Source organism: Lagopus muta, chromosome Z (genome assembly GCF_023343835.1).
Source record: "Lagopus muta isolate bLagMut1 chromosome Z, bLagMut1 primary, whole genome shotgun sequence".
Classification (NCBI taxonomy): domain Eukaryota; kingdom Metazoa; phylum Chordata; class Aves; order Galliformes; family Phasianidae; genus Lagopus; species Lagopus muta.
The window spans coordinates 19,161,187-19,185,814 of NC_064472.1; the positions used below are offsets into that span (position 1 = coordinate 19,161,187).

The window sequence follows — 24,628 nt, forward strand, 5'->3', positions numbered from 1 at the left end:
GCTCAGTAATTTGTAAGTGATGGCTTCTCCAGCACTCTTTCTGCTCCAGACTGAGGTATCCTATAAGGCTGACAAATACATTTCCTTATCCTGTCAAAATGAGCCTTAAGTTTTCAAGTAAAGACATGCAGATACTGGTATCTCAGTCTTTTCAGTTAGCCTTAGTAGGTCATCTTCTCAGGCAACATTACACTGTCATTTCCAGGACTCCTGAAGCTGAGGGACAGCAATTCACTACAATACAGGCTCATCACTTCCTTCATGTAAGAAATCCTGCTGTGCTGCAGTGCAGTGCTCAGGCATGCTACTGCAATCATGGATAATCTGAACCAGCCCATTAAGCAATCCATTCAGATTATGGTGACAAGCAGCACAAAAAATGTCCCAACTATGGCAGAAATAAAAGATCCTATGAGTGATCAGTACTTCTTAACACATTTGTTATCCTGATTTAGATATAACTAGCTGTCTCTCCCCTCACATGCACAGTCTTAATGAACCACTGCAGATTTGTTTACTTTATTTTGTGTTCAAAATCAGCTGTATGGAACCAAGTCTTATTCCTTTTCACCAGTTTTATCAAGATACACACACTGCGATCTGCGCAACTATAGAGGAGAAACCACAGCCTTTGTAATACTGCAATAAGGCTTTTTTGATGCGTGCATCCCACAGAGTAAGCTCTTTAGCTGCACAAACTCTCCTGGCAGCTGCCTGCTCAGATGTTGACTTAGTCATATTCATCAGCCTTCTCACGGGTAGGCAGGGAATACCAAAGCATCTGAACTGTGAGATTTAATGAGGTTACTTGTGATTGTCTGCTTTCTGCACACTGAAACCGCTTGGCTCTAACTTTCCTTCTGGCCATAAGGGAAACAGAATGGAAGAACTATTTTTAATATATCACATACTTCTCATTATATATTCACTGTTTAATTTGGTAGCAATCACTGTAACGTTACATGACAATATGTAGATGAATATTTATTTGTCACTACATTTACAGGGGACTACACACACAAACTAAATGAACTGTGATGGAATGGATCAACCGTACTCTGCTCAAATACTGGCCAATGAAATACTGAATGTACACCTTCTGAAGACAGAAAGCAATATGGAAAGCAACGCAATTTTAAAAGCCTTAAAAACAAACAAACAAAAAGGTAAAAGCTCCCATCACTATCTTACCTAAAAATGTGTTCGATATGTATTCCGAGACCTGGTTGCCTGATCTGCTCATTTCAGACAGGTGAGTAAGCTCCCGGTTGAGCATACGTTTAAACTGGAAAGGAACAACAACAACAATAAATTGTAAATAAGTGATCAAGACATATTCCAGATAGGATGAGAAAATGCAGTTGACTTGTAATAGGACAAAGGACACAACAGTCAGAGTACATACTAAATTAAGGTAACAGTGAAAGGAAAAATGACATATAATTTTGTTCTTCCCTTCTACCTTATTCCTGGTTTGAACAATATAATTCTTTACTCCCAGAAATACTGAACAGTGATTCAATTACTTAGGCACAGGATCTTACTTTCAAGTGAAAGCTATAAGGCATATGCATAAAAATACAAACAGTGCATCTTTTGTTCAGGTTTTCATTTTAATTTGAAGATAAAATGCAAGCATGTTTATACAAGACCTTGTCTATTAGGATGTCTTATCATACTAATAAATTAACTTACTGTGCATTTTTGGTGATACATTTTACAACTGTTCAAGTTGCATGCCTCATCACTGATCTACACAATATATTTGATGGCACTCCTTAAATGTATCAAACTTACTGAGTTCCTACACGCCAGTACAAACAGAACTAAGCTTATGTTTTTCTTAAAATTATTTTTGTCAATTCAATGACTTGCCCTGTCTGATGCCTCAGAAAATTTCCAGTACCCATATGATATAGAAAACAGCTATCTATGAAAACTTGTTTTCCCTGTGAGATAGCAAGTCCCACAGGTAATCTGTTTTATGCAAGAGGATATTAGCATTCCAATCACTTACAGCTAATTGCATCATTATAGTTCTTTCTTAATTCATTCAGAAATACAGGATTAAAAGACATCCTTGCAGAATCTCAGAAGGGCTGGGGTTGGCAGGGATCCCTCAGGTTCATCTGGCTGCCAAAGCAGGGTGCCCCAGCCCACACTCAGGCAATTTCTGAAGGGGACTCCACAACCTCTGTGCTCTGACACCTGTGCCAGTGCTCTGACTCCTGTCTTGATATTACCAATAAATAGAACTCAGCAATACCCATAATCCAGTAAAAAAAAATCCTTCCAGTTTAAATCAATATCTGTCATAATGGAACTTAGTCTACTATTTCACCATCTTCTCATTTTTTATTAGTTTCCTGTCTTCTCCTAACAAAGTCAAGCAATTTATGTTATTTTCAGACTCATCGTCCACTTTGTTCACCCAGTCATGATAATTTGTTACATTAAGCAATCTCTGTCCTTAGTATACAACCCTGTAGAAGTTCTTTTTATGTAGAAAATTGGTAAATTCTTCTTTTATATATTAAACAAAGCACTAGACAAAACATTATCCATTTTTTTTCCATTTCATCCCACTGAAATCAAAGCCTTTGCTTCAAAGGGGCTTTGCACAGCTAAAGATATTATTTTCTTTACAATGCCTTTGGAAGTCACGAATTACTGTATTGCTCACAGTGCACCATATAAAAATTGCCTTTAGTGTAACACTCTAACCATTAGCCACTGCATTTTCCTGCCACCTTGACATGCCATCAGCCCAGGAATTTCCTCCTACAAAGACTCCTACAACAAATGCTACTTCTCTCACATACCAAAGGCACAATTTTTATCTTAAACACACCCATGTGCCAGAAAGAGTTCAACAGATTTACGAAAATCTGAACCATACTGCAAACACTTTGTAAGCTATGAGCTTTATGGCTACATATTCTGCATGAAACCAGCACTGTCCTCTACAGTGACATTACATGTTTGTGACCAATGTTATAAATATTTAAAAATGAGTCAATCCTTGCAAAAAAATAACATAACAGTGCTAAAAGTCCTGAAAATACATTTTAAAGCCCTTCTTTAATCTGTTAACATGCCTTTAAGTCCACAGCTTTTTTCACACATCCAAGGTGAGAAATAATTCACAATGACAATCTCACAGACTTACTTTTCTCCACACTACATTCAGAACCTGAAACTTTACATGAAATGTATAGGAATAATCAAATGCCAGAAGTTGACAAAATGGCATTAACTTCCAGATATGTCATCAGTATATTTACTACTGCCCCAATTTTCTCTCATTCTTAATTTTAATGCTGCTAATGTCTCTGGATCCCTCTCCACAAGTCTGTGTCTATCTAGCTGATTCCTGATATGCCCGCATAGGTGACTCTGATGTTCAGTTTTTGCAGCTGCAGAGAAAAACAACTGCTGCTCTTTAAAAAAGGTTCATCTAGCCACTGCTCATAAGTATGGCTTGGGAACTCATCTATAAAAGCCTCCTCTGCAGCTACCTGATTAAAAAAAAAAAAAAAAAAAAAAAGTGATTTTTTTTTTTCTCTGATTCTTATATTTAATTTTGGGCAGAAAGGGAGAAAAATATCTTTCTTCCTAACACTGGAGGCTAGTTCCACTTACAGCAAGTGGATGGAGTACCTTGCAATGCTGCAGAATTACATTTCTCAAGTAATGCTCACACTCAGTGCTAAACACTCTGTATAATGACTGGCAGCTAGAAGTTTTCCAGCATGTTCAGTGTAATAAACACTGGGAGTCCTTTTTGCCCTCAGCTGGAGCTTAGCATTTGGACTATTTCTACATTACACAGAATAATATCATATAAACACAGAGGTTAGTATATCCTGTGTGTTGTTGTTCTCCAGTGCTGAGAAAAATTCTGGCTTTTGAGCTTTCGGGTTTTTTACTGTGCACTGGGCATCATCTTGAAGAGCTTGTAGTACATTGTCTAGGAATTTTGAAATAAATATTTATTGCTCACAGCGACAGAGGACTAGTCTTGATGGGGCACACTAGTCCCTTCTACTTCTACATTTCTGTCTGATGCAGAGACCTGCCTCTCCTCCTCCAATCAACCCACAAGCCACCTGAACACATAAGCTAGACCATCAGCATAAAACCTGGAAAAGGTTGTGCTGCTGCTGAATGGGTTTTAACTGACAACTATTTGAAAACATCTGGACTGAGATGGAGTTCAGAAAACTGCTTTGATTTCCTAATTATACATGACTAAACCTTATGACTGTCATCCACACTGAATCATATGAAGTTGTATACCGTAAGCAGACAGCTGTTTCTGATGAAGAACAATAAAGTATGAGAGAAATAAAAGAAATGAAGAGTGACAGAGATATTGCAAAATAATCAAAAAACGATCTGGTTTCAGTATATCTGCATGTTACTTAATCCTTTCATGTTTAAAATCTCCTTTGGAGAAGAAAAAATACACCAAATCTAAGCCTCTAATTTTACCAAGTCTTCAGAAACTTTATACAGGCCTAAGCAAAACCCTATGCAGTTGCTTGTTCAAGGAACACCAGCTTTCCACACATTTATGTATCCCTGCACTGTTATTTGAGAATAAATCTCTGCCTAAGTCTCATGTGGCTCCCGCAAGATCTCACTGCAAATCAGAGGAGTTTCTGTTTTATCCGTGAGTCAACACTGCTTCAGTCATCCAGGAAACATCTCTTGTAAGTGCTTGGAACTTGGCTAGACTACCTATACTCTCATCATTTGTCATCTCAGAAGTAACATTTAGCACTTTTTGACAATAAGTCAAACTAACCATGAAGAAATTCTTGCTATTAATAGTAAATGTAAAACACATTTTAACTAAGAGTTTTTAAAAACTGAATAGCACATACACTCCTAGTTGAAGGGAATCAGTCACAATGGATCCAACCTGCTGTTAGAAATTTACATTTACATCATACAACTAAATTACGATACTGTCAGCTCAATATAGGCAGAAAGTGGAGGCTTTTGGAAAGGTTATGCATATATTGCATCCTTCTTCAGAAAGGTTTTCACATTTTACATGCTAGGCTCTGTAAGATTAGAAAAATGACATTTCTGTACCTCCCTAGAATATAACTGCCCTTGACTATCACCTAGGAAATTCCCTCAGGAAATGAACAGGCTATAAAATGTCCATTAAGTCAATTATGCAGTTCTTCACTGCTGAATACTGCTGTCACACAAGCAGAGTTTAGTAAAAAAAAGAAACAAAATCTGAGAATACCAAGAGAGCTGTAATGCATAAGAATAAATGTGTTTAAGAACAGGTTTCTAAATAGCAGTCATCTTCAAAGAACACATTACAGACTGAGGAATGAGCTGGGTAGTTAAAGTCCTTCTACAATTGTGCTCTGTGTGTCCATGTCACTGTATAAATATATTACAGCCAACTGATGGTATAAATAAACAATTCTGTGGAGGAAAAGATATGATTTCTGATGATGTCAGCAAAGTTATGTAAAAAAATTTGGACTGTCTTTCACAGTAACTCTATTCCCAAATGGTGACCAGATTGATATAATTTGGGGAGACTTAGCATCTGTAAGCCAGAGGAAACTTCATGTTCAACTCCGAAGACACAAAGATCTACCCAGAAAATCAGTTCATGGCTATGAAGTTTGATCTGCACACTTAATATAAATGCAGTTTACTGATTACATCTTTTGCATAATGTCATTCCTTGATTCAGTAACAAAAAGCTTCAATAAATGCACAGTCTGCAGTTAACTTGCATAGGGAGAAGCATGCAGAACTGCCTTAGGTGGAGATACCCTAAGAGGACCTCTCTCACTCAGGCTACCTGCTCCTCAAAACAGCTACTTTTTAGAAAGGCATTCATAACTCAAAATAAAACAAACAGTACTATTTATACATACTATATATATTAACCATATATATGTGTATATATATATGTAAATTATATATATATATATATATACACTAAACTATTATACATAACTGAAAATATGCCAGCCTTATAGATTCATCAGGTTTCTGTTTTTAATGTTTATTGAAGCAATACTCAGTGAAAGCCAATCTCTTACATCCATCAGGCCATCATTCTCTCCAATATAATTTAAAAGAAGACAATAAAGTATAGCCTGAAGCACAGACAAGTAAGTAAAATATATAAATAGTAAGGAATGCAAATGTATGTCATGACCTAACACACCTCAGTCTTTCTTGTCATTTCAAAAATATTCTAAATTATTGAATTTTGTTTGCCAGTAAGTGTAGATCTTCCTCTACATCTTCACATTTTTCCTAAGATATGCATGCTGTGAACTTAGGAAGCACTATGCTGTAACTGTATTTAAGTACTACTTTACTTCTATATTGAAATCATTACCTATACAAAGTATAGGACACTGTCTATACAATAGAGGACATATTTTCCATGTGTAATCAGCTGCAGCTACACTGCTGAGCTGCCTACTCAGCTTTAATTAATAACTGTAACCATTTTAAAGGTAAGTAACAGTGATTTCTTTTTTTTCTTTTTTTTTTTTTTAAGTTTGGTGATTTAATTTTTGTTATTGAGCAAGAAAGAACACCACAGTATCTGTCTGGCAATCCAGAAAATATTTCCAAGCAAATTACAATAAATACTTTTCTATTAGCTGAATGGAAAATAATTGCATCTTATTTTTTTATAAACGAGAAAGGAATCCACCTAGTCAGCATAACAGAACCCAGTCTCTTCACAGATGACTGAACAAAATCCCTGAGAATACACCGTAACAATTCTGCAGTAGCAGAGAATGGTCACAATGACCTGATCGGACACAATGACCTAAAGAGGGTTTTACACTTCCACTTTCAAAACAAATAAATTATAAAGGCAGGTAGTAATACAAAAAAGCACAAGAGATTCAATCAGTGAGTATTTTGTTTGTAATATTTAGTGATTTAATTAAATACTTGCATCACTTAATTCAGTAAAAAAGAGAAACGGGATTATTTGGAAGAATTACTGCATGTCAATCAAAGGATGATGCTTCATTAACCATATGGAAATATCACTGTTTGTTTTTAAGCACAAATAAACAAACAGAGATAAAACAGTGCCCAAGCCTAGCTTGGTATTAAGTGAATTTCATTGACTGGCACACTGATTTAATTTATTGGTGCAAACTTTCCCATAAAAGAGATAAAAGCTGATTTAATACTATTTTTTAGCACAACTGCAGCTTGAAGCTAGTTCAAAGCTGCTCTACATAATAATGTAGATCAATATTAGAAGAACACAATTTTCAGTCTCCCTGTGTTTTAGTCAATAAACTGTCACACATGCACAGGCTAACAGAAAATGCTGCTGAAACATACTGTTGATAATTTCACATTTCTTCAGCTGTTAAAATCAGTGTGAGTCATGCATTCATCCATTATCCTCAGCCTCTTTAATCACGCTGTAACCTATTGTATGCTGCCTCAGTTTTTAGTGATTTTTTTTGTTTTGTTTTGTTTTTAATCCTTTAAGATCTATAAATACATTTTTGTAGCAATCTTTCATAAAAGAACACAAAACTCTTCTGAATTTCTATGGCACTGTGTATTGTCTAATTATCCACTACTGCAACATTATTTTACAGGTTCCAGCACATAAGAAAGACTGTATACAGTGCAGTTCATCCTCACTGCTGAACAAAGGCGTGCTTTTCTGATTTTTGACTTTATATGCATATTACCCATAGCCCTGTTATCCGCAAATACTCGTGATATCCAGTAATCATGCAATCACACACCGCAAATCAATGTTCTTAAAAGGTAAAACAAAATCCTACCTTTATGTAGCCCCAAGAAACTGAGAGTAAATAGTTTGCCTCAGGCATTTTTGATTTTTTTTTTTCTATACTACCAAATCTAAGCTGTTCAGTTCTTTGCTATCTGATACCGCAAAAGACTTTCAAGAAGAAAGATGCCTTCTCTCCTAATTCTTTTTGCTGATCTTCAGGTTCTCAGCAACTGTGTGCACAGGAGGCACTCTGAAATGAAATCCAACTGTGTAGTCTTCTGATTGTAAAAATGCCATTTGTAAAATTCCAAGCACTCACAGGCAATGTTGAAGAGACATATTGAATGAGTTGAAGAAATATCAGAAGAGCTAGGGATATGCATATTTCCTGAACACCAGGACTTAATGAATAATGTATGTCAAGATGCTCAGCTGCTGGAAAGACTTGCTCTATCAACAGCTACCAAATAAGGACCTAAAGGGGAAGCCACAAAGAGTGCCACTAATCCCTCCCATAGAGCCTAACTAGCAACCAATAGTATGTCACCCTAAAAGATATAAATGCAAGGGGCTGGTGACATGAGGTAGGATAATTTCTGATTGGCCAGCACCAGGGAGTCTCCTGGGAATGGGATATTTCTTTCATTTTTCCTTTCTTTTTTTGAAACAGAAAATGCCATTTAATAATGGCTTCCCCCCCTGCAGCATTCACACTCCATTCAGAAATAGTTAGTTTGAGTTCTTGTACCCTTGGCAGCATTTGCCAGTTCATTTCAATGGACTTGTCATCCAAGCAGTTAAAATGAGTATTCTGTATGGTCGTGTGTCCTTCTTAGCCTCTTCAATTTTTCATATGGAAGGGAAATAAATACTTTGAGATTTCTTAATGAAGGAGAAAAAAAAACAACACAGAGTTACAAGGATTCTTGAGCAATCTTTACGTACTGTAACACTGAAAAGGGGGTTCATTTTTATGAAATCTAAATTAAAAAATGATTTTCTTAGCCCATTGAAAGTCAGTTTCTTTTTCTTTTCTTTTCTTTTCTTTTCTTTTCTTTTCTTTTCTTTTCTTTTCTTTTCTTTTCTTTTCTTTTCTTTTCTTTTCTTTTCTTTTCTTTTCTTTTCTTTCCTTTCTTTTCCTTTCTTTTCTTCTTTTCTTTTCTTTTCTTTTCTTTTTTTTTCTTTTCTTTTCTTTTCTTTTCTTTTTTTTTCTTTTCTTTCTTTTCTTTTTTCTTTTTTTTTCTTTTCTTTTCTTTTCTTTTCTTTTCTTTTCTTTTCTTTTCTTTTCTTTCCTTTCCTTTCCTTTCCTTTCCTTTCCTTTCCTTTCCTTTCCTTTCCTTTCCTTTCCTTTCCTTTCCTTTCCTTTCCTTTCCTTTCCTTTCCTTTCCTTTCCTTTCCTTTCCTTTCCTTTCCTTTCCTTTCCTTTCCTTTCCTTTCCTTTCCTTTCCTTTCCTTTCCTTTCCTTTCCTTTCCCTTTCCTTTCCTTTCCTTTCCTTTTTTCTTTTCTTTGTCTCTCCTCTCCTCTCCTCTCCTCTCCTCTCCTCTCCTCTCCTCTCCTCTCCTCTCCTCTCCTCTCCTCTCCTCTCCTCTCCTCTCCTCTCCTCTCCTCTCCTCTCCTCTCCTCTCCTCTCTTTTTCTTCTTCTTCTTCTTCTCTTCTCTCTTCCTTTCTTTTCTTTTCATGTGCATATGCATGTGGGTTTTTTTCTTCTCCTATTTTAATAGAAAAAAAACCGCTATTCTTGAAATAAGGCTGGTCAGGTGGTCACGTGTCTTATAATTCCCAGAAAATACTAAGTTTCCATGGAGAATTCAAAAGAAAGATATTAGCACTCTCATATTCTCACTGTATTTATTTACTCAACTTTTGCTCATTCTGCCTTGGCAGATTAATACAATCAATTAAAGCTATATATCCAAAGCCAAAAAAAAAAAAAAAAGATTAACTGAAAACGGCACATGTCGGTAAGCTGACGCACAGTATTAAATAAAATACCCCGCCATCTGCCATTCAGTGACTAAAACTTAAATGGAGGAATACATTATCGTGCACCACTTTGTGCAAGGCATATGCATTAATGCGGCAAATTTCCGAGACTCTGCTGTATCAGAAAATGGGAGAGCATCCTGACATGACAATGAAGAAATGCCTAAGGACAGGCTGAATGAGGTGTAGCATCCAGCCTGAGCCACAGTGCTGATTCACTGGGAGATGCTGATTGGCAACAGTCATAAGGGACCTTTAGGCTGAAGTGGTTTCCAGATCTGTGGATGATGCCACCCAGCAATGTCAGCAACAGTGAATGCATTTGGAAGAATTAAGCCTGTAGAAATCAATATGGCAAAACACAGGATTAACAAATTTCTTCCTTACAGCAGAGAAATGCGTAACAGTGTGACAAATGGCTACAGTCAAAGGACCATCCAGCATGTATCTGTTTTCATAAGGAAAGGTAATATAAAATGTGTATAAAAAGCACAGATACACCTGTCCTAGATCTAGAGCAGATGAATACAAAGCAATTAATTTTTGAAAACAGATGGATTATTATGGAGACTCAGAAAGAAATTAAAACAGCCTAAGAAGCATATCTGAAAAATACTTCTCCTGTTTTTCGTTTCATCTCAGCTTTGTAACATTAAATATAAACCTTTTCTACGCCTGCATTGCATTGTTTTCCATTCACCCACAAGAGAGCACTGCTCTTACCCAATACTAACAATGAGAGCTGAAAATAGTTTTGTTGATTTCTTTAATTAAATAGACTGCATCATTGACTTCCACCTCATCTCAAAAATCACAACACTGATGATTGCAAGAGCTGCCTCTGAATACAGCTAAAAAGGTACAAATTGCTGCTTGAAGATTCATAAGCAAGTAGGGACTACGGAAGGAAGGCAACAGGGGGTAAAAATGGACACTGGAAAACAAAGCTCATGTCATTTCTCTCTGTCCTTGAAAGAACAAAACACTTTCAGATGAGGAATATTTAAAATATCTGCTGTGTAACTAACACAGAGAAGAAAAATAGAAGTTAGAGATAGGTGGAAATCGAGAAATATGACATACCTATGAAGACACAACAGGGAGAAGGAATAATGTGGAATAATGGCATTTTTCTATATTAGTTTCAATCAAACAGAGAATACAGAAGTGAGAAAAGTGTAATTTGAAAATACATTAACTGAGTAAAAAAATAATTTAGAAAACAAGTACGTTTTCCACAAGCAATGCTGCACTAGGGCTGCTCTAGAAGTAATGCCTGTTGGTCCATGATGTCAAAGGCAGATAAAGGCTGGTGATACGGCAGTAGAGACTGACCTTTCCACCAATGTCTCATTCCATGTTGTTGCCATGTAACAGATGGCAGCAGAGGGGCACTCAGGCAAAATGTTTCTGACATGGAAGTGCACATGGAGCAAACGTGTGTCATATTACTCCTCCATGTGGAATTAATGGCAACCATTGACATTCAGTAATCTTTGCTGAATGTTTATGGGGCCCAAACAGTGGATGTCAGCACAGTGAGCTGGTGGGTGGCACGTTTCTGCTGTGGTGATGTGCCATGAAAGATGTGCCATGTTATGGACAGCCATTACAGCTGCCAACCACAAAATAAAGAATGTTTCAATCAGTTCATCCATGCATATTGGAAAACTGCAACCAGGGAACTGTGTACAAAACTGAATGTCAGCTTCAATGTGCTGGGAACAATGGTGGAAATGTTGGAATAATGCAAAGTTTGTGCCAGATGGGCTTCATAAATGATCACGCAGGAACAGGAAGAAAATTGCAGGGAAGTTTGTCAGGATGTTCTGAACTAATACAGTGCTGAAGATGACAGTTTCCTGGATTGTGTCATTAATGGTGGCAAGACATGGTGTCATCATTATGAGTCGGAGTCAAAGCAACAGTCCATGCAGTGACGACATGTGAATTCCCCATTATAGAAAAGTTCAAGATGCAGCCTTCAGTGTGTAAAGTCATACACACTTATTTTTAGGATAGGAAAAGGGTGATCCTTCTGTATTTCATGAAACTCAGACAAACCACCAAGTCTGATAACTACATCACAATGTTAACTGAGCTGAAGGCTCAAACTTCCAGAGTCGGGCCAGGGAAGAAGATAACCTTTCTCTTGCAACACGATAAAACCAAGCCCCATATCAGTCTGAATACCATGGGGCACACTGCTAATCTCGACTGGACTGTCCTAACACATCCACCACATAGTCTAAATTTGGCATCTTCTGACTTATAACTGTTTGGGCCAAGGAAGGATGGACTATGCAGGCAATGCTTTCCTAGCAATAACACTGTCATCTGCTCTATCAAGAAGCATTGTTATGCTCTTTGTATCTGTTATACTTTCCATAGAAATAAATAGGAGGCTTTACTATCAGAGCAACCTACGTACAGAACCCTGAGAGGCAGAAAGGTGACAAAGTCTCTTAACACCCTTAGGAAATGTTGGCCATTATTTAATCAACAAGTCTGGGTAACTTTCTCCACAAGAGTCATGAAAGAGGTGGCAGAGATCCCAGGAGCTGTAATGTTCAGCTTTAGTGAATTTTGAAAGACTGCAAAATGTTAATTTTGTGCCAATTAAAATTTGTAAGCAGTATGGCAGGGTAACTTCAGGCACCTTTGTAAAATTTAAGACCTGGGTAAAACAAAGAAAAATCTGAAGTACGTGTATTATATGCATTTGCTTTGTAAGGAACTATGAAGAAGGAATGTAACTACTGCCAGTAAATACTGTTTTAAGCCTTTAAACATGTTATATTTTTGAATTGTTGCAAGGCATTTGATTTAGTGCTATACACTGTTCTGCAATAGCAACCTTGATCTTGAGAAAGAGCACAATAAATGGGGTAGGAAGCACTGTTGATGGATTTCAAACAGTCATCCACAAGATGTCTTCATCTAATCAAGCAACTTTAAATCACATTCTGCAAGACCTGAAACTATCTTGCAGTATTCTTTTTTCTCATTCATGTCCTGGAATTAAAGTCACTGCTATGGAAACTTCCACATAACAGAAAAATTGAAAGGAAAAAAAAAATACAGTGAACCGTGAGGATACAGAGATACAGGAAACACTCATTTAATATTATACTGTTCATGTAAACTACAATTCACAGAATTTACCTGCAAATAAACTCAAGGCAACAAGGCAACATAGTTCATGGTGTACTACTGAAGAAATCAACAACTCTGAAGAGTTTATAGACTGAAGGGAGAAAGAAGCTAAGAATGGGCTAAACCACATTCATTCAAGGGCTGACTGTTAATGAAAGGCTAATGAGCCCGGGCTGACTGTTAATGAAAGGCTAATGAGCCCAGAAAATTAACCTTCTTCAGATGAAATGCTACCTTCTAAATAGCTTGTATCATGGAGGATGATTATACATTTCCTACAAAAGCGCCCTCCTAGAAAGCAACTTTAACAATTTAAAAGTTGTGCATTTGTGATGAAGTAAAAGTTTGCAGCGAGTTACCATAAACATTTATATTACAATCTAAGCAATAATCTTTACTTCTATACAAAGTTCAAAGTTCTAGAGTTGTCAGCACTCATACTATTTAAACTATTTATTCCATTTTCCTTCCAAAAGAACATGAAAAGTTTAATTGTGTTGCTTTTTTCTATAAATACAGGATTTTACCTGTACTTGTGAGGAATTCCATTCTTTTTTCCATCTGTCATATTAACAGTCATGATTTGCCAAAAGGACCTAGAGTTGTGTGTGATTCACTCTAGGGTACACAGACTGGACCAAAAGATCCTGTGGAACAGAATACTGTCAAGGAATGCTCACTTATCCTTGAGATCTGATGCAGGGCTTCTGATATACAAAAATTCATAAATAACAAGGAAAAAAAAAAAAAGAATTATATCTTCAGAAGCATGGCAGAAAGTCTGATCTTCCAAAATAAAGTAACCACATTACTTCCCCTCCCTTGGTTGTACATAAAGATTCCTGAAGGTGCAGTCAACTACAAAAGAAAGAAGGCAATGCTTTAGGTTTCAGGAGAAGGACAGAAAGAAAGCACTACTTTTCATCTGTCCCAGGGGAGGTTTACAGTCTTGGTCTTCCTTCTGCAGGGCAGTAACCAGACATATGAGAGATCTCATATAAATGTGCTCAGCTTTGAAGACTGAGAACAGTACTTTTTAACACAAACACAATGCCCCAGATCATCTATAAAGCTGCATCAGGAGCCTCCCAACAGATGTCTAGGCATCAATTGTGAGTGCAAGTACTCTGGATGTAGTGCATATGTGACAAAAAGAAAAACTAAGAGGAAGACAGCTAGCTAAATGCACCCCAGATTTTAGCTTTTAAGTCTGTAAAACAGGAACAGACTATCTGAATATTTTTCATGAACAAAATGAGAATGCCACCTGAAAAATAATAAAAAACATTTTATAGATTGACCTCTACACAGTAGACAGTGGAAGCAGTTACCCATGTTATATCTGAGTCTTACTGATCATAAAAACAACTTTTTCCATAGGACTAGCCAACTTCATCTGACATTCAGGCTGGCATGTGTCCTTGCAGAAAAGACTTCCCACAGGCTGGAAGTCCACTCACAGCTAAGAAACCACTAGCAGCAAAAAGTGGTCATTTCATCCCACAAGCAAGGGCGTGTGGATGGATTCAAGTGAACCAAAATCAGAACTGGTTTGGAACTAGAAGTAGCAGAGCAGAAAGGGAAACACCACATCAACCAGCTTCACCAATCTTCTCTGAGTTCCACCTAAGACTCCCTTACTGGAAGGAGTGTCTCTAGAATGTAATTTAAAAGGAAAAAAGAAAAAAAGAAAAAAAAAAAAAGAAGGAATTTGGAGTTTGGGGAGATGTTCTGGCTGCAGCAATCAGCTGCCACGCACCAAGAGAAGCAGGGGTGGAGATGAAGTTGGGTTTCATGCTGCTATCAAGAGATGAACTCCACCAGTGGCTAAGAACTGACAGCTGTAACTGAAACAAAACTGTCACTCTTCTGAAGGAGCCTCATCTTTAAGGACCAGAACTGTAGCATAATTATGCAGCTTTTCAATAGCATAATTTTCTTGGCTGCCTTCTGTTTGTCACAATTACATTCACTAAACACAATGGAGAATTTTAAGTTTCATGGATCATTTTATTTGGGAAACGATGCATAATTCTCATGCATCAACTATGATTATTTTGTGTTGCTGAAAAGAGAGATGACAATGTTTGCCTGAATTATTTTAGTAGGAAAAAGTAGTAAAATCCAGCAACTGAATTGTTTAATAAAGAGTTGAGCTCTTTTACTCATTTAAATATAAAAATTAATTTTTAAAAATCAGCTTTCTTTCCGGTAGAATACGTAATTCAGTGTTTGTATTTACTGCCCTCTACTGATGATGGATGCATTAGCTACAGGTATATAGGAACGCATTCGATCTTATTTGATAACAAATTTGACAATGCAACCCACTCATTTCCAACTGTGCTGAACCAGGATCTTCATACATATTCTCTACAATTAACTTATTTTCAATAGGCACTCCAAAATAATTGCACAAACAACAAAAATTACATCCTATTTCAACTCATGCTTTGGGGACCAATGTCAATCTTTAAGACATGAGATCCATCTAAAGCCTTCTTGCAGGGATTGCTCTACAGAATGATAGGGAAACAGAAACACATTTAAAAAATAACAACTAAAACAGCAACAAATATTCTCCAGAAAATGGAGTTTAATTTCCACTAATATGTTCCAGTTTACAATATTCTCTGATATACTTACCTTTCCCCTCAAATACAACACTATGAAAATAATGCAACTTAGATAAAAGCAACTGTTAAAAGCTAATTTAGATCACAGAAAAGTGGATTGGGGCATGATTACAGCTGCAGTTATGACTGCACAGCCGCTGGCAGATGCAGTGACAAATAGCTCAGGTAGTTATCTCTCTATCCCACTCTGCAATTGACTGAACCAAATGCGTAACCACAAGGAAGTATTTTTGTCCACAAAATTACTACTGCAAACAGCATCTGATGTGAAAAGAGAGCCTTTGAAGTTTTGCTGTTAAAAAACAATGCTAAAATGAAATACTTTACGTTTACTTGCATGTACATATCACATCATAACCAGAATAAAACTATATGCTTTCATGCATCCAAATTTATTTTTATAAATATAAAATACTTCTGCATCATAACAGGCAAAGCTGTGAACCAACAGGCAGTTAGCTATGCTTCAGCTCTGGATATGCTTCAAAAAATACCCTAGGTTAAAGCAAGATTAAAAAAATACATACATTAAATTACTGCATTGTTAGTCGAAATACAGTTAATCCAGCACATCTGCATGTTTCTTAATAGATATCTGCACGTTTTGCTCAAAGGTTCTTCTTATATTTATGAAAGATGCTGGCACACAAACAAAAAATCAGCTTAAAGTGGACATGAGCTCAGGGACCTTGGAGTAGACTACTTTTTTTTTTTTTTTTTTTTAAAGTCTCTACCTGGCATGTAGAAATGTATATTATTTTAATGATGTTTGTCTCTATCTCTTTCACCTCCATGACAACCAATTTTGCAGTGAACAATCTCAAACAAACCTTTAAAAAAACAGTGTATATTTACAGCTACAGTACTAAACAGTTTCACACTTCATAGAAGAGTCACTCTTTGGCCCTCTAATCATAGCAGGATAGGAAACCATGAACACTATTCAAGTGAAAGTTAAAATTTTGGACAGAGTATACACTCCTGTAAGGAGGTGCTCTTTCTTGGACAGATTCAAGAACTGTCATTTATGGAACAAAAACAGTATTTACTCCTCTTTCCTTAGCACTTGCATTACATTCACTGCAGATACGGTATCTTGCACAGGATGATGCATAATACACAACAGTAACAGCTATGCAATTCCCCTCAAAAATAACAAACAAAAACAAGTTAAAAAAAAAAAAAAAAAAAAGTCAGACACAGGACAAAAGATAAGCCTTGCTCCTTAAAATTGCATCTATGGATGGCACAGCAGGTCATTTTTAGTTACATCTTTTTGTCCACCTCTTCTTAGATGCTGCCTTGAGGAGGTGATACTACTACTTTTTGGGGCATTTCATCTCAATTCTTTTAATTGCATGCATCCACTCATATCTTTGGAGCAACAGTGGACAGACAACTACAACACTGCTATCACTCTCACCCCTTTCATTTGCAGCTAGAGAAGAATCCTGCCTCTCCACTGGCTCTTTACAAAATGTAGGAACAGAACCAGGTAAAAATCAGCCTTGCATAAAGCCTCATGATTTAGCTTATACTGCATTTTCATAGAATCATAGAATCCTTAGAGTTGGAAAGAGCCTCTGAAGGCCATCTAGTCCAACTCACCTGCAGAGAAGAGGGACACTACATTTTGATCAGGTTGTCCAGGGCCTCATGCAGCCTCACCTTGAGAAACATGGGCATTTCACTGGGTTGCCTTTCTTTGTCATGCTTTCAATCACATCATTTTCCGAACATATCAATAAGCACTGCTTCATTACCAAAGTGCAGCCCCAGACAAGGATACTTCATCAGGTCAACAAGTAGATAAAAATGGCACATTTTGCTGTAAGCGGAGTCTGAGGGCTTGTACTAGGCTACAGTACCACCATCACAAAAAGGAAAGCCAAAAAACAAAAAAAGTAAAGAGACTGGTGTGACCTAGCGTATGTGCCTCCTTTGAATGCCTATGATTACTTCAGTGCATCTGGGCAGAGAATATCTGTCCAAAGACATAATGAAAACAAAGAGTAAAAATATCAGAGGTACTGTAAAGATATAAGGCTTCAATAACACCCCTAAAGCTAACAGTACTGCTGCTGGAAGAACGCTACTGTTAACAACAATTACTGTACCATGGAGATGTGCATGTGCAAGATATTAGCCTCAGGTAACTGCCTGTCCTGCAGCACACTAGTTCCTAGAACTTATAACATGTCGCCCAAACTACAGTAAGGGCAGGAGCCTTCTATTACAGCTTACTGCATATGTTAGGTTTACAAGTTGCATCTATATAACACAGCACAAGGACAGTTGTGTTAAGGGATAGGAACAGTTTCCTTACAGTGTAGTTAAAAGCCTTTCCTAAAACAATTTGAGCTAAATCCATAAAGGCATTCAGACTAAAAAAATTTGTAACCTCAGTTTTTCTAATACCAAAGCACTCTGAAAACAAGCATTCTGTCATTTAAGTACTGTGAAAAGATAAACTTTTTTTTTCCTCCTAGAAATTTTTAGGAAATTCTAACAGCTCCTTTCTGAATTGAAAGGATTTGGCTTTAAACAGTATCAGACCAGGTTTTTCTTCTCTTCCTACCTCATATCTAGCTAACACTTGCCTAATTAGCAGCCTCATCTAACAAACACGCTTGGTGAAAAAAAAAAGCAAAAGCTTGCCACCAGTAAACAAAAGCATGGTACATATTCCTTGAGCATGCCACAGTCTTCATGCGATTTTGCATTTTCCCATTTTGTCCTTTCTTGTTTTTGCTTTTTTTTCCATCGTGTCAATTCATGCTAATAAAACAGTTCTGTAATAAATGAATATAAAATACAAAATTATCTGAATAACTTAAACATATTATACACACTTTACATGTTATGGGTATGTGTGTCTGTGTATGTATGTATATCTGTGTGTACATACATGTATGTGTACATGAGTGTAGCTACCCACAGATACCTACTGTGTGATAGCTACAAGAGAGGCTTGTAGACAACACTGTGCATGTTTGCAGAGAGGTATGCCTGACAAATCCGCAAGGAACAATGACTCCTAATTCAAAACTGTGATGGTGTGTTTGTTCAGACTGATACAACTACACCAGCAAAAAATTAGCTTTAGAGATACAGCCTATTTGATGCAGAAACTGGGTTGCTATGTAGAAACAAAATTCAGCCTCGATGGTATGCCTGCATTCATCTCCCTTCTGCCCGTAACGTAACATTCTTACTTTAATGAGGTGTTCCTGCTGTAGACCTGGCCAAGCACATGTTTTAACAGTTCATCAGAGACCTTGTTGAATGGTAGCCATTTCATACTAAAACAAATGAGGCTTTTAAGAACTTCTTAAAGCTGCAGTCATACTTAACACACATGCTATTCTTGCGAAAAAAGCAAAAATTAAAACAAATATGGCATTTTTTTTCTAGTTTTACATTAAAACTAGGCATGAAAAAAATATATTTTCTATGCTTAGAATTGCTTCTGATTAGCTTATAAAATCTGACAGAAGGTAATAGCCATCCTATGAAATAAAAAAATCAAAGACACTGCAGACAAAAGCAGAGAACTCTGGACAGAAGTAACACTACTCATACTGACACAAGCTCAATATGGCTCTGATAGATACGCGCCTTAGCAAGCTTCTACAAATCATGCACAGCAGATATCAACATTCTGAAAGAGGCTACAAGTTGCTTCATGCAGTTTTTTGGTTCAGATTCCAGTTCTCATTAAAGCATCACTTATGTACCACTAACAAAAGTGCATTTGATGGTGTAATTGTTCTTTCAAGGAAAAAAAAAAACACAACAGAGAGGGTTATTAATCAACAAACACTCATTCTATTGTGTCCTCTATATCTTTCTTTTGTTTCATTAAGTATTTAGACTACAAGCTGTAAATAGATTTAGATTGAAAAAAATGAAGATCTTTCTGTCCAGAACAGCACAGATAATAATTTCATCCACAATTCTGTCATATGCATACATGGAAACATACAAAAATCCAGCAGGTCTGTTTTTGTCAGAGTTGAGCACTGCACCTATCCCCAGGACAAATGAAGCAAACACAAAGTGGTTTCCAGTTCCACAGTCAGGTACAATGTGAGATTGGGTTTCCCGGTCTACATGAAAGAGAGATGAAGACAAGATAAAACCAGGGCAAAGGCAGCTCAGCAATTTCCCAAATTGCTTACCTGCTACCTCTGTGTTTTAAATCTCTCTTACAAAATGTGTCAGTATTTGCATGAGGAAACTTGCGGTGTATTCATGGAATTGTACTGAAGCCCATAATTTATCTCTCATCTTCCACACAGGATCCAGTTTTGGGGCATAAATGTATTGCTTTGTGCTTGCCGATCTCAGTGGCATTACAACTGTATGCTACACTATCTGCCACCCAAGATAGTACAGTAGAGCAGCTCAGGCTCACTCTGGTGCTTCCTAGACAACGTATCTTGCAGACCAGAGCCAGCTGTCAGCTCACCAGCTCACAGCCCACAGGTACAAACAGGTGCTGCCCCATACATGGCCAATTTTTGTGCTTATTTTTGTGCAGTTAAGGTGGCTACAGGGAGCCATTAAAAAGAAAAAAAAGTAATTACCAATCCCCACACCTTATGCCCTTCAATACAATCCAGTCAAAGTAGTGCTCCTGTTTAAAGAATTTAGTACAAGCTTTCTCATCTGAGAGAATTTTGATGTTTATTATGAAATGGATCAAAGAAATAAAAACATCAAAATTGCCCCATGGAGTCAAGTAGTATATAAGGAGATAAATAAATAGGCTACTCCAAAAGTAAAGCCTCCTGCTTATTCCCTCTGAAACTACAACAAAGAGCACACTTGTAAAAATCTGCACGGCTGTCTGGAATGTAGCTTGTTTTTCAGGTCACTGTTGCCACTGCTGATATGCACCACCTGCCACCTGGCTGTGCTCACATCCATTGTTTGGTCTCCGTAAGTGTTCAGCAAGCATCAGTGAATGTCAGTGAGTGCTACATGTAGCACAGTGAGGCAGAGGGTGGTGCATTTCAACAGTGGCAAAAGTGGCTGACCTCTGCCAGTACAGATTTTTAAGCGCATGGCAGGGTCAAAAATCATGGAATCATAGAATGGTTTGGTCTGGAATGGACCATCAAGATCATGTAATTCCAACCCCTGCTACAGGCAGGGACACCTCCCTCTAGACCACGTTGCTCAAAGCCCCCTCCAGCCTGGCCTTGAACAAATCCAGGGAGGGGACAACTTTGCTGGGCAACCTGTTTCAGTATCTCACCACCATCACAGCAAAGAATTTCTTCCTAATATCTAGTCTAAATCTACCCTCTTCCAGTTTAAAGCCATCTCCCCTATCCTATCACTACATGCCCTTATAGAAACTCCTTCTCTGGCTTTCCTGTAGTTGCACAACTAATTATCTGCAGCTGAGAATTTGCTCTATCTAATAGTATTATTATGCTCTTTGTAAATATTGTAGTTCCTGTGGAAATAAATAGGAGGCATTACTTTCAAAGCTACCTAAGTAGTATGCAGTATATAAACAGAAAACAAGGTTTACTTCACCCTCATCAATGTATTCAACCCCCTGTAAAATTACAGTAGGTTGTTCCCAAGCAGTCCTGGCTCAACAGAGTGCCAATAAATCAGTATTTACAAGGAAATAATTTTATAGCTAAATCAATATTTCCTTTGAGAACACTCAAAGGCAGCTATTATCTAACAATTTCCAGTATACACTATGTGGCCAAACTGTAATAATCTTCTGTTAACACTGCTTTTATTCATGGCTTAAACATATATATATATATTATAAACATATATATATAAACATTTTATATATATATATATATATATATATATATATATATATAAAAGCAGGTATCATATTGTTAATTACTTAATTTGCTTTCCTTTTATAATTTAGGTCACTTGTGAACTCCTTGCTTGAAAAAAAAACATGTTAATATCACAGAAAACTAATATGCTTTAAACAAATCTGGCATCTTCTTCATTTTTTTACTTGAATTTTTATTTTTTTCAATAAGAATAAGCTGTGAAAATGTGGCTTTTTAAAGTATAGTGTTTGGAGAAGCCTCAGTTAGTATGCATGAAACACTAGGGATACCTGATTTATGTGTTTAGAGAAGAGGCTCACACTTGTGCACTCACGCAGTTTTGCAGTATAAAGCACAGAAATGACAAAACTATGAAACAAATGAAATTGTTTCCAGTTCTTCAGAGCTCCTGCTCAACAGTTGATTCTACCAGCTCTTGATAAAGAGATAACAATGCTTAATAAAACTGGCTATGGGCAGAACCCAAAGCCTGGCAGAGCTGATGTGGAGACGCTCACTAGCTCCAGCAGACATTAGATCAAGTTCTAGCTGAATCCAAATGACTAGTTCAGATGCCCCAGGGCCTTGAAGGCATCACTGGTGCCACCTTCCAGCCCCCCATGCTTTCACTCAGGCACTAAACCAGAAAGCAAAGCCAGGAAAGTTCCTCTCTATACAATTACATAGTCAACTAGAGAGCTGGTTTCTCATCTGATGGAAATTCTACAAAAATGAGTTAGGATGCAGCATTTGATAACTTTAGCTGATACAAAAATTAATTTTTAAACTCACTTCACAAGATTGACATAGTTCTTCTATTAATTACTGCTTAACTCTATATAATAACTGTAAAAAACATGTTCTTAGCTTTAAAGAACAAAAAATGTTTCTGGTTTTTATGACTGTTTTCTTAGCACACATTAGGTAATGCTTACTCCCAGTATTGTACAGTTTACCATAAGCATAATACATGCTTCTGCTGACTAGAAACAAATATTTGCCTTGCTTGCTGTTCAGCTTACTGTTGTCTTCATCTTCACTCATGTAAAGTAACAGTCTAAACACAAACGCCTATTCTTGCTTGGAAAGTTTTCCAAGAACAAAAGGATGCACATCTCTCAGCTTTGTGAGCCATCAAAACAGCTCAAAGTCCTCCACTCACAAGAAGGGATGGGTCACAATAGATCTCACACCACTACACCAGTGCCTGCACTTCGTGACACACTGCAGTGCTCCCAGTCACACTATGTGCATCTCCAAGGGTGAGCACATCACTGAGCAGAATGCGGGCAGCAAGGCAGACTGGGGAGCAGATAGGTTTGTACAGTGTTAATGCACAGCAGTCAAGGCTCTGAGAAAGGAACAAGAAAAGAGCACAGAGAGAAAACCCCATCACCCCTCCTTCTAACAGCAATTAAGGTATAGTTTCATTCTTAGACACTCACTAAATGACGGAGAGGAAGAAAGATTTAAGACCCAAATTTATCCTCTGATCCCCTACTTACGTCTGTCAGCCAGCTTTAGTTTCCTATCACCAGGAAATTGTTCAAGCTCTGATAATAATTGAAAGAACAAAACAAAAGCAAAAACCCGATGTACATCAGCTTTGTTTTATTTATGCCACTTCTAAACCATCTAAGAGATACATCAGTACAGGAATAATAGCTATCTGGAAAGGAAAGAAGAACCCCAACAACACAGGGACAGGATGATTTTTTCTTTTTTGCAGTTCTACTTTATCCTAACAGCACAGTTTTATTTTTTTAACATGGCTGTAACCAACCTATTTTTCACATGGCTAAAACTGTGAAAGAAAGATCAGACTACAGATGTACATTTCTGACAACAAAAGAAAAAGCAACACTTAAGTTTTTAAATCCAGATGATTTGTTGCTACAGAAGTTCTCCAGTGTGCTTTATCTTTTAGCAGAACTTAGCCATTATCCACCAGCAGAATTTAACCATTCTATTAAACAAACAAACAATCATGCATTAAGCTCTATACACAGGGATGTACTGAAGGTTATCCAAGAAATCCTAAACACTATGTAGGCATCAGCCACCTTCATCACCTTCATAGCAATAGGCTCTTTTTAAGAACTCATCTAAAATAAAAAATAAAGCCTCTAAAGCCTAGAGAGAGGGGAAAAAAAACAAAAACAAAAACAAGCAAAAAACACCAACCCTGCAGTAAATCACCCCCATTTAGCAAATGTACACATTTGCTTTAATAACATTAGGAAGATAGAAAAAGGAATTAATTACCAAATTATCAAGTGCAGTCTTACCTGTGTCCAGCATTCAAACATACAAAACTTTGGTCATGCTTCACAGCACAAGAAAAACATAGTCATTTTTACTGAGAAATATGAGCTCTGGGGTTTAATGTTTGTGCATCCTCAAAGATACACTATGATTTGTCAAACAATTCATCGCATTGTCATTTCTTAGAAGTAAATATGCACAAAAAATTTCCAGCTGAGGTTTTCAGTTAGAGTGAAAAATAATTTAAAGACATGCTTACATACTTAATTTCAGATTTTTTTTTGCAAGCTGTGTTTCTGCCAGTAGTGTTTCATAAAATCTCTGACATGCACACACAGAACAGCTCTGTAAATCCAGCAAGACACTTTCTGTTGAGCCACACCAGCCTGCATGCACTCCAAAATGGCAGCCTCATCACTGCCTGTTGCCATGGCCACAACATGCATCAGACTTGCATTTCTTTTTCCCCCCCAGCCCTTTTTGCTTATGACAGGCCTAAGAGCTTCCTATTATGGTGCCCAGGGCAGCTGCCAGCAGCATGCAGCAGGGGACAGAGGTGCTGAGGCATCCGAGTATGCTCGTTGCCATGCAGGCTGCCTCAAGGAACGTTAATCAGCCTGAAGCATAACGAGCTGGGCTGGGCTGGAGTCCCTTTGGCTCCAGTTGCCAGCAGCGGCAAAGACTGAATGTGGCTCAGCTAAGGCTGAGAAGGGAGAATCCGAGGGAAACACATGTTCAGAAAGCAAAACAAATAAGGCATTCTGAACGATCTCAACCATGTGCCTGTCTCTCACAGTTCCCAGATGCTGCTCACTAGTGTCAAAGAGACAAGCAATTTAATTCCCATAACAAGGCCAGAGCAAAAAATATGTTCCTTGTTACCTTTCAAGTGTAAACCTAGCATTTTATAGCTTGTTGTCAATCATTTCAGCTACAACAGTGCAGAGAACTGGGCCTGTTCCATCGGAAGAGGAGGAAGCTGAAAGA

The 24,628-nt window shown here is 37.3% G+C and overlaps 1 protein-coding gene across 7 annotated transcripts in view; it reads right to left on the bottom strand.

Moving 5' to 3' along the window:
* Positions 1-24,628, bottom strand: part of PDE4D (phosphodiesterase 4D) — a 582,076-nt gene that overhangs the window by 16,221 nt on the left and 541,227 nt on the right. For 6 of the 7 annotated variants that reach the window (XR_007373932.1, XR_007373933.1, XR_007373936.1 and 3 more), the window contains one exon: positions 1,192-1,285. Coding sequence is in view for 1 of the 7 variants with exons in the window: in XM_048931459.1 (XP_048787416.1) it covers positions 1,192-1,285 (94 nt within the window). In the remaining 6 variants the exon portion in view is untranslated. Of the gene's footprint in view, positions 1-1,191; positions 1,286-7,826; positions 8,806-24,628 lie in introns of those variants that run through there. The other variant, XR_007373937.1, reaches the window with a different exon arrangement.